We start from the raw sequence: 11,764 nt of genomic DNA, 5'->3' as shown, positions 1-11,764 counted from the left end.
TCCATGTCCCAGTCACTTTCTTGTCTTATCAGTCAGAAAAAAAGCCCTCTCAAATGAGTCATCAACTTTTTTGCAAATCCCCCAATGCAAACTTACTCACATTTGGATTACTGTGTAGTGCCTTTTCTCCTTCTGTCACCACTTCATGTTCCCTCTCTGCCTGTTCAGCATTCAATGGGCTGCTGCTGCCCCCTATAGGTACAGATCAGTACTGCACGATCCAGAGGAGTACAGAGATGTCAGCACTGCTCATTTCTGATAGCCAAATGACTGAGCTCCAGATTAAAGGTTCTAACCACACATTAGAACCACACTCTATAGTATAGTGTTAAAATAGTATACCGTATCAAATATGACAGCAAATATCCTTGCTATTGGTGCTATTGCTTGGTACTAAAACAATGCCAAAGAATAGTACTGTAAGTTTAAAGTAAAAGATAGATAGATAGATAGATAGATAGATACTTTATTGATCCCCAGGGGAAATTCAAGGTCTCAGCAGCAGCATACATACAACACAAACACATTCTTAAACAGCAGAAAGAGTAATTAAAGTATATAATATAAAAACACAACTAAGCAGTAAGGACAGTAGAAGATAAAGAATATGCTAAATATACTAAAATACAAATTACAAAAATACAAATTATACTAACTTAATCTAAATAAATTCTAAAAACAGTATCCACATAGTGGTGATTAATAAATCCGAGGCGCTTGCAATGACTGAGGCAGGGACTGAGCCTGTGATTCTCTGTGCATAGTAAGGTATGGTAAGGTACTCTAAGGTGCTCTGTGTGAATGAGTGTCATGGTGGTAGTGCAATCTCAGAAGAAATCTCAGAAGTGCATCCAGCACTAGCGTTGTGAAGCTGAAGCCCTGAGTGTACGGAAGGCACCACACCCCTCCCCCTAATTACATCTTACAACAATCATTACTACATTACAATACATTACTACAATCTTATAGTCATGGTGATATCATGGCTGTTTAGTGATATGGCTGGAGTGCATGGTCTTCACACTAGACCTAGGCTTTCGGCTGGGCGTTGTAATGATCATCACTACTGAAATACAGATTTGTTTTAATGTTGCAAAGAAGTGACTTTGGATGCTGTGCGAATAGATCATAGCGATGCATATTATTATTCTGCGTTGAACAATGTCTTGATTCATAACATCTCTCTGCACTCTCACAGCAAGGTCTCAAAAGCCTACTTTGTGTTTTATTACCGTATTGGTGTGGTGGTAATAAAACAGCTGAGTCTCTATACAAGCGTAGATTACAGCTCACTTTTAGGCTCATAATGAGAAATGTATAATTAAGGGCTTCCTTCCGCTGGGAGGCCCGGTGGTGGTTTATTTAGGTTACCTGATACCGCAGAAACCATCTAGGAGCATGAGCGAGTGAGTGAGTGAGGGTGGAGGAGAGAAATCTCAGAAGTGCATCCAGCACTAGCGTTGTGAAGATGAAGCCCTGAGTGTCTGATGAAACAGTGGAGAGGACTGTGGCTCTCTTTCTGAGCCTGCACAGTATACTGTCGATGACAGCACCAGACGGTTTACCATGCGTCAGCACATCAGGTTTCCTTAGATGGGCACTACAATGATAGGGGACAGAAATAGCTGCTGCCTCAATGAATTGTGTTGGAAGACAGACACATCCAGGCTATGCTATAGATACCAGACTATGTATCTACAGCAGGAGAGAATTATATCTATACATGCTCTGGTATCAGTTTTTACTTCATAAAAGACAATATGTTTGTTTGTAGACAGGCATAAATTACACTCATGTATGTCATTCCATCATGTTTTACTTCCGTACAAAAGTTAAACATTGGAAAGAAATGGAAAATCTCTGTTAAAGGGATATTCCACCATTTGGGGAAAGAACATTTTCACACTCATTTTCCACCTCCCCTTGAGTTAAACAATTGAGTTTTACCTTTCCCCAGTTCATCCAGCCGCCTCTGAGTCTGACAGTAACACTTTTAGCTCCAGCTCATTGAATCAGATTAGAACGTTAGCATCTCTGCTATAAGCAGATGCAGATGAATGGTAGCCTGAAACAGTACCCCAAGACAGACTGACAACCTTATATTGTTCTTTTCTCTGTCACACATAGTTTATTATTTGAATACACTTGAAGCAGACGTTTGGCAAAGGATTTCTGGGCCTTCAGGGAACAAATTTGACAAGAATTCTGTGAAACTTTGAAGATTAGGTTTTAAATTTTTAATCAGGTCAGTGATGATATCTTGTCGAGATGAAAGATTAAAGCACCATGCCTAATTCTTTGTCTGCATAGAGGGTAAATTGAACATTAACATTCTACAGATCTCTCAGATTAAAAAGTTAGCTCTTATTACATACACATATGGTAATATGGACTTCAACAAGGCACAAGTTGTGTTTATAGTACTTTAACAGTCCTTTGGAAGTCAAAAGTCAGAATAATTTCCACAATGTTCTATAAAAGGAGGTTGATTTGGGTGGTCTCTGTTCTTGATGAACTGTGAGAGGAATTTGTGGTTATCAAGGTCACGGTGTATTGTCGTAGATCGTCATGGTCACTCCACCCCTTTCATAAACTCCAAGAATTCTGAAACACAACAGAAGCAGGTAAATATCCATGAGCAATGCCATTAGTGTCAACAAAAATGTCATTTGAACTGCACTTTTCTGTCCCCTTGTCTACTCTTTCATCTACAGTTTGATTTTTCTCCACTGATGTTGTGATGTGTACCATCATAGTCAATTCTTCCATCATTGTTTGTGTCTCCATCCTTCATGAGCTCCTCAATGTCATCCTCTGTGATAGTTTCCCCTGTTGACTCCAGCATGAGCTTCAGTTCATCAAGGTCAATGTAGCCATCCTCATTCCTGCATTACACAACAACATGTCCAAATATTAAAGTACTGCTTAAAGGTATCAAAGAGACTTTCTTATAGAACATGGGTGCTGCTAGAATTGTTGGTCTCTACAAAACAAAAATAATATTGCCCGCCCCCAATAATAATAATATTATATTGCCCATTATATTCCATGAGGCACCCTGTCAGTGCAGGGCCTTTGGAATTGGCCCAGTGGGAGTGGATCCAAGTTTTTGGCTATAGATGTACTCTTGAAACTGTTAGACTGACGGGTGGACGCACTTATCAAACATTCGGAAGAGTTCGGCCAGCTCCTCTTCGGACTTCCCTTTGCTGTCGTCCTTCATACATCTCACCATCATGACCAGGAACTCGTCAAAGTCCACCGTCCCACTGCCTGAAGAGAGGACAGATCTGCTAGTCAGAGGAAACTATCAGTGCAAATCTCCAGAACACAATCCCTAATTACCCCTAAAACAACAAACATTGTGGTTCTAAACAAACAACCATTAGAAAGTGAGTTCCACCCTCTCCAGCTTTACCCTCCGACAGGGCACTAAACATCACTTTATTCATTAGTGATTCTCTTCCAGTCCATGAACCACAGTAATTAGCAAAGTGCCTGTTATTTCCAAACAAAAATCTGGAGAGCACTTCTACACTTATTACCCACCCTTCCCCACTTTCTGAGTCATATTGAGAAAGGCCTTGCCTGCAGTAAGACCAAGCAAGAACACAGTGCCACTACCCTGAACACAACCCTGTTTCATGTCACCACATGCTATACATTCAGATACAGTTGACTGTTGAGTCTGTTCTACAGAAACTCTATGACAGGACATTTGATCCGGTGGTCTTCTCAAGGTCCTGAAACAAACTGTCATCATAATCCAGCTACAGTATGTGAGCACGACATTGGGCATCATTTCCATTCTTATGGATGAAATAAATTTGACTTGACTTGTCTTCCAATATGGGGGTCCTATGTTCCCTGGGTCCTATGTTCCCCGCTTGGGGTTAGGGTTAGGGTTATGGTTAGGATTTTACAAAAGGGCCCTATCTTCCCCGGTCCCATACAAAGCCGCGAACATAGGACCCGGGGAACATACAGGTACAACATGTAGGAAACAACATGTAGGTACGCTCCCTTCATATGCTATGTATTGCTATGTACTGTGTTAGTGTAAGTACACGGTATAGTGTGAAGTGTTATCTCTCTTTCCTTGCCATCTGCACTACTGTATACTAGAAATCAGACATGTCTACCACATTTCACAGTTGCTACACACAGCGCTGGGACTGGTTAATATAGATGCGGCTGTCGGCTTGTTTACCATCTTCGTCCACCTCGTCAATCATCTCCTGGAGCTCCTCAGGCGTGGGGTTCTGTCCCAGCATCCTCATCACCTTCCCCAGCTCCTTCGTGCTGATGCAGCCGTCCTCCGCATCCTGCACGAAGATGTCAAAGGCCGCTCGGAATTCTGGGACGCAAAGTAAGATGAGGGAGAGACGCTGTCAGACCGCTGTTGCTGATGTTGATGGATTTGCGTACAGGGGAAAGCAGGTAGACACAGATCTCAAGATGCCATGTTGTCTACATGATCATATTCCTGAGGTGATGTGGTGGAGCCCATATTACTGTTCCGGTTATGTTCTAGACTCCTAAAGCCATAATGTGAATGACAAGCAGAGTGCTGAGTTGCGCTATGAGCAAATGAGCAAAAATGATTATAATAACTTGGCAAAATCTATTTGTTGATTTAAAAATGTGCAAGATCCTAAGCACTAACATGGTGAACACACTATAGTCATGCTTAGTTCATGAACAAGACTCTTTGCACTCTGCCTGTCACTTACAGTAAATCAGGGGCCCTAAGAATAGAGAGAGCAGATGGATGGATAGATGGATGGATGGATTGACTGACTGATTGATTGATTGACTGATTGATTGATTGATTGATTGATTTTATTGACCTTTACTGGACTTTGCAAATGGAATTTGAATGTAATATCATCAAAACCCATCTTTTCTCTCCCATATAAGTAGATGCACTATAGGTGCAAAAAAGAATATGTCATAAAATAGACATTTCATGTCAATAGGAATATTTTTCCTCAGAATGTTGTCCTTGAGGACTTCTACTTACCATTTTTCTGTTCATCTTCCAGTTGCTCTACCTATTGAGGAAAAGATAAGAGGATAAAGCATCTGAATCATTTGCATATAATATGGTTGCTTTGAACTGTGGTGGTCAAACACTGCCCCAAGACAATAATCCAGCTACAGTTAGTCACAGCTAACCATAGCTCTGTTTAGTTGAAATAACATGAGGATTTAGAGAGCCCAGGTACACAACCCAAAGTGCTATAAATTATAATAGTTGAGGCTCTGCTTCACCAATGGAACTGTAATCCAGGAAAAGCTAGTGCAAGTGAGATGAGACAGCTTCTTATGTAACAGATATAGTCTGTTATTGGCCAGGCTTTCTTTCTGTACATCCCTCAGGAAGATAGCATGTACGTAATAAAGAAAGAAAAAACACAACATTAATTTTACGACCTGATCGCATACACAAATCAGTCAGGTGCTGGCTACACCTCAGATGAATGGGGATAACATGAGTAAGCCCACAGATGGGTTTCCCACAACTGCTGGAGATAAAGAAAGAATGTCAGAATGCCCAAGATGGGTTTATCTGAAGCACTCATGCCACGCTATCGCTATGTAAACATGGCCGAGCAGGGCAGATGGAAACGTTTGCCAAAATTAGCCATCAGACGCAAGTGGTTCTCCATCCTCGGCCAGGGCTGGGAGACCAAGGGTCAGCCTAATCTATAAGAGCCTCCTATCACTGCTGATAAGACACAAGAGGCAATGTATTTTGGTGTTGCTTCCCATCATGGTGCCCTATACCAACAGCCTATACTGTGAGAGGAGCACACCATGCTAGGAATTCCTTCCTAAAAGTAAAGATGGGGGAGTGTTTGAGACTGTTTTGGTAGTGAGAGCACCACTACCAAAATAATATAATCACAACCCATACAAGGACACCAAGACAATAAAAATGGTTAACAATTTCTTTTAAATAGTTGGGGAAGTTAGTAATTAGTTATGTATCTAATGAGTTGCAATCAAATTGTGATGACACCAAGCTTAATTTCAGCACATTTGCAGCCTATTTATCTCACCAAATATTTTCTATGTCTAAACACATGGACATTATCTTGACTATACTGTATGGTTCCAAAAGCACATAATCTTTGTCCGATGACTTTTAAAGGAGCAAATAGAAACTTTTCTTTACAACACTACAAAAAATGAACTAACTAACCCCACAGTCTGAAACCCTCTCTGGTCACTTTTGAGGTCTTACCGCTGCTTTGTAGATGTCATTCATTGTAGAGGGTGGTCAGTCGGGAGCGGACCCGAGCAGGCAGCGGAGCCGAGAGGAAGGGAGGGCAGGAGGGAGGGTGGGCGCAAGGCAGGCAGGCAGCTGTGGAGATCGGCGCGGTGCTCTAGCGCGATTTTATACTGTAGCTCCAGTCTCTGGTACTCTTCTGGTCCCTCCCAACCCCAGTGTGTGCTTGAGCCACTGTGTCTATCTATCACTGTAAGATACAATACACACATGAAGACACACACACAAACACACATGAAGACACACACACAAACACACATGAAGACACACACACAAACACAAACACACATGAAGACACACACAAAAACACACATGAAGACACACACACAAACACAAACACACATGAAGACACACACACAAACACAAATACACATGAAGACACACACACAAACACAAACACACATGAAGACACACACAAACAGTATTTAGTCACGCTTACACTACACAGACACACAAACACATGAAAATACACTGGAAAACACACACACACACACATATTCTTTATTCACATACACTACACAGAAACACACATGATATGGAAACACTAACACAGGCAAATATTGGGCAAATATAAATATAAAAATATAAAAATTGGGCAGCCGTGGCCCACTGGTTAGCACTCTGGACATGTAACCGGAGGGTTGCCGGTTCAAGCCCCGACCAGTGGGCCGCGGCTGAAGTGCCCTTGAGCAAGGCACCTAACCCCTCACTGCTCCCCGAGCGCCGCCGTTGTAGCAGGCAGCTCACTGCGCCGGGATTAGTGTGTGCTTCACCTCACTATGTGTTCACTGTGTGCTGTGTGTGTTTCACTAATTCACCGATTGGGTTAAATGCAGAGACCAAATTTCCCTCACGGGATCAAAAAAGTATATATACTTATACTTAAATACAATCACACAGACACACACTCTTGCAGGTGCACAGAGGGTCACTCTGCTGGTTAGGGCGTGAGGTGAGCTGTCAGCAGTGGGGTGGTGCTGGAGTAGGGTCAGGATGTCAGGCACGCACGGCCATCTTAATCTCTGCGTGGCCTGCACACTCTCAACATTCCACAGGACAAACCCCTGGGGCTGAGCAGGAGAGTCCGAGACTCAGGATATGGCATTCCAGAGCTGCTAGAATGGACAAAGGGATACAGTAGGCTATACCACAGATCACAGATCAGGGGTGATGTGCATGCCAAAATGTCCCCCTTCCCCAGAAAAAAAGAGACGATTGGGCATATTCAAATACTTTTTGAAGAATTATTTTAAAACTTAAAAGATCCAGATATTTCAAATTCTGGGTGGGCACATGCCCACCTAGCTTTGATGGTCAAAACACCTCTGACCCAGATGATCACAACTGTGCCACTGTATGAGAATCACTGTCGTTTTCCTTCGGTCAGGAAAATGGGGGAAACAGCAAACCTGCTGAAAGGTGCGATGCCTTTGATCTGAGATTTTTTTTTTTTTATGTGTGGAGGGGAAACATGAAACATGTCTAAGGGAGGAGACATGAGCATGTGAAAAGCTTTAACAGCTGCATCTGCATTGCATTGCTGCTATAGGGCCTGTTTGGCCTGAGAAAAACAACATCCCATCAGTGAAGCTGTAAGCTAGATATATCTCAGCAAGCAAAGCAGTAGACTGGAAAGACCATAAACACACCCAAATACAGCCAAGTATAGACCTTACAAAGATACCCACACACATGCCACAACATAAAACCTGTTTTCAACTGTGATTTTAAGTCAGTTGTGTGACCATGATCTGATTTAGGGAATAGACAGAAACAGAGTACTGAAAAAGGTGCACATTAAATGTCGTTAAAATGCTGTGGCTTGCTTTAATAATTTGCATTAATCTTTAATAGCATCAGGAAGTGTGCAATATGTAGATATTTGTGGAGGAATCACTCAGCCTTGCAAAACACACACTGGAGGAACAGCCGGCCCTGGGCTTGTCTGAGAACCGAATTGGATACCTGAGGACTGAACGCTCCACTGCCCTCACCTGCCTCTCAACAGAGACTCATTATCATTCCCCGCACAAACGGTGCCCCGGGTGCCGGGGCTGTGCCCGTGTAGAGGATGGTGATTATCGCTCTGCCGTGTGACAGACGTGCCGTGCTCTGACGTGACGTCTGTCAGCGATAACAGCGCGAGGGGGGACAGGCTGCTGCCGTGCCAGAGCCGGCGCGCACGCTCAGACCGCCTGGAGCTTTCTCGACGCCGTTTCCTCTGGCGGGCGGCTGGAGCTCCAGTCGGTTGCGCATCTGGGGAAGAGATCTAGCAGCCAGGTCATGCCTTTGAGAAGCCGCGCATGTTGAGAAACAGAGAGAAAGACAGATACAGACAGAGAAGTTGGGAGGGAGAAACACGCATCCATCTGTGATTGCATGAGTATATTCTGCAATTATGATCATTGCAAAATACTCTTGCAATTAATCCAAAATGCCTCTGTGACATTCATAGTGACAAACAAAACAAACACACATGATCGCTGCAACAAATGATCAACAAAAAATAGGTGCATGCAAACATGCACTGCATGCATGCACTCCAAATGCACAGTTATGACACAGACAATCTAATGCAAATGTAAAAAATCTACAACAAATACATGCATTGCATACATGAAATGGCATACCTAAGTTTGCAAGGGGATGAATGATTATAGTAAACTAGCTTCCTGCTTTGAGCTACAAAGAAGTCCAAACAGAAGTGTTTTTAGACAGGTAATCATTGACCCTGTCTCTCAGTTTTTCATGTTAATTGATTCCTCTTGGCACTCGCGGCTTTGTAACATCACAGCCTAGCTTGTCGGCAGTAACTGGTAATTATTATCGCAAGATGTCTCAGGTGACGTCTCTCTGAGGTCGCAGCCACTGACAGACAGCTAGGCTAATTATTTTTCATCAATCATTTGAATCGTGAAATGTTGCACTTAACAAGACATACAGCGCATGTGAGCTGGTGACTGACGTGGCAGGAGCATGGCACGCAGTTGTGGCGCGCGGCATGGGTTCCATTAGGCGCCCTTTAAAATCTCGCCTGTGATGGAGTTCACCACTCCCTGACTCCCATGTGATTTGTTGGAGACTTTTTTTACGAGGTGAGAGCAAGCGTTTTGCTAACAGTGAGCGACTGGTTGCAATCGACCACTTAAAATCATGACTTTGGCGTGACAGCGAGCCTTTTAAACGTCATAAACAGCGCGGCAAAAATAACTGACAAGCAGGAAATGCAGGGATTATAATACAGTGTAATCAGAGTGCCAGAGTTCGATCTGAATGACAGTCGTGCTGAGAGCCAATGGAATGCTGATGGAAGCTGGCAGTGCTTATAAGCATTGCAAAACAGGCGACTGAACCTGCGCTGAATTTTAATTGACCGTAGTTAGACTGTTTACGTCAATGGGCCTCCCAAAGACTCGAGCTTTAACCATTTCACGAGGAGAAAAACTGAAAGTGTGACTGTCTGCAAAAAAACAGACATGTAGGCTATGCAACACACAGAGGCCGTAGGCTAGAGCCACTGACACCTGGCGTATTGAGCTCGGCTTCACGAAAAGACACAGCCTAGCAAACCACGACAAAACATTTTAATGATCATGTCCACATTCAAATATTCGATTCACTTCGTTGCAACGCCAGTATAAGGGAGCATTAATACCATGCAGAGCTTTCTCTGTACATGGAAAATCACAGCAAGTGGTTAAGTTTTGCCTCTGCAGGGGGCAGCAGATTCTAAGTGTTTTTGGAGCGGCAGTGAGATTTATCCTGGCATGTCGACAGCACCCGGAGAACCCGCATCAAAAGAACATATGGAGTGCAGTTTTATTGGAACACTTCACGTATTTCCTTTTACAGCGACGACTGACAGCAGCGCCAGGCTGCCTTTCGCCGTAATCAGAAGCACATCTCATATACCCCATTCACCTCACATCATTTTGAGAGGTTGCCATAGAAACTCGTTCCGTAGTAGCAGACAGAATGATGAGAGATGAACGCAGCAATTTCCCCGCCATATTCTGTCCTCAAAATCACACACATTTCCGCACTGTTTTGGACACAGACATGTTTCGCATTACCACATTTAACACCCCAAGAGCAAAATAATAGTCAACAATAGTCACATTTGTGTAACACGTAAAAGTAGCCTAAAAGCTTGAGGTTTATTTTTATTTCTTACCCAGAGAAGCCAATAAAATATTTTTACGTTAAGCTTGAAATAGGCTAATTACAATTTTGCATGCATGCATTCTCTTTACTAGATAAAATGGAGGAAATTTTTTTAAAAGGCAAACCACTTTAGGATTAATGCAATTTATTTTTAAGTTTTCTTAAAGCTGTTTCACAAGTTCAGTCTCTCTTGGTAGGCTATTTCTTTAATTTCATTTTGGAAATGAATAAGGTGCTGATGTTTATTATGAGTGGATGCAGAAGAAAATACAGTATTTCTCAGTGCCACATATAGTGACTGCCAGGGATTAAATCCTGGATGCAGCGTGCCACACCTATTTTATTTGTGTGTGTGTGTGTGAGAGAGAGAGAGAGAGAGAGAGAGATTGTGTGTGTGTGTGTGTGTGTTTGTGTGTGTGCCTGCCTGTCTGTCTGTCTGACTAACTCTGGGTTAGGGTTCCATCAGCCGGCTTCTCGCAGGGACCATTTACACCAAAGCCTTTAAAAAAGCAGGATGGCTCAGGTTTTCTTTTTTATATCTCCCCATGAAGCTCCAGCCTTGTCTGATTAGCACACCGAGGAGGGACGGAGAGAAAGTGAGAGAGAAAGAGAGAGAGGGGGCCATACAACCGCAACGGCAGCAATGTTGAATTTTTTGGAGCAAAAATGCTCCCAGTCTTCAGCTCGCCGATACGCCCAGTGCAGCGTTTGCAGTTGGGAGAATTATGTGTCGCCTTCCTTCCCTTGCTAAGCATTTAATGATCCCGAGCACCCAGAGCCTGCCGAACCCACTCGCTCTCCACTCTCTGCCGGCGGCAAGCTTTTCCAGTCCACCGGCTCACCAAGTCCATAACCCCCTTTTGTTGGTGGTGAGACACCCAGAAAGGAATCCCTCTCGGATATAGATTATTCCCTCATGCATGAGAATCTGTATTACATTTCTCACAGTTTACAATGGGAGCTTTGTCTATGTTCATCGCAAGAAAACCTCTGCTCTTCACAGCAGGTCTGTTGAAAATAAAACAGGGCCACAGGAATAGAGATAACAGCATAATGTTGAACATGGGATGAATAAGTTTAGCGTGGCAGTCCGATAGCTGACTGGGCCTCATATAAATAGCTAATTCTGGGTCATGGTTTGAAACTGTCAACAAATTCTAAATGAATGTGTGTAGTAGAGTCCCTGCATGACATTTCTACACAGTCTGAATCAACACAAACAGTGTGCTGAAATGAAAGATAAGTTGTCAGTTGGAGGACGACGACCCCAAAATGTCAAGTAATGTTGGTGCATGCCAGAAGATT

The 11,764-nt window shown here is 43.1% G+C and overlaps 1 protein-coding gene across 1 annotated transcript; it reads right to left on the bottom strand.

Annotated features, from left to right (window-relative positions):
- Nucleotides 1–2,211: 2,211 nt before the first annotated feature.
- On the bottom strand, nt 2,212–6,383 carry tnnc1a (troponin C type 1a (slow)). Its single transcript, XM_042097636.1, has 6 exons — nt 6,251–6,383; nt 5,024–5,054; nt 4,211–4,357; nt 3,159–3,273; nt 2,749–2,885; nt 2,212–2,604 (listed from the first exon to the last, which is right to left on the bottom strand). The coding sequence occupies exons 1-6, from the start codon at nt 6,272–6,274 to the stop codon at nt 2,573–2,575; spliced, it is 486 nt and encodes a 161-aa protein (XP_041953570.1). The 5' UTR covers nt 6,275–6,383; the 3' UTR covers nt 2,212–2,572.
- Nucleotides 6,384–11,764: the final 5,381 nt, after the last annotated feature.

This window comes from Alosa sapidissima, chromosome 7, assembly GCF_018492685.1.
Source record: "Alosa sapidissima isolate fAloSap1 chromosome 7, fAloSap1.pri, whole genome shotgun sequence".
NCBI classification, from domain to species: Eukaryota; Metazoa; Chordata; class Actinopteri; order Clupeiformes; family Clupeidae; genus Alosa; species Alosa sapidissima.
Note: the sequence above shows the minus strand (reverse complement) of the source record. Positions and strands in the feature narration are given on the sequence as shown.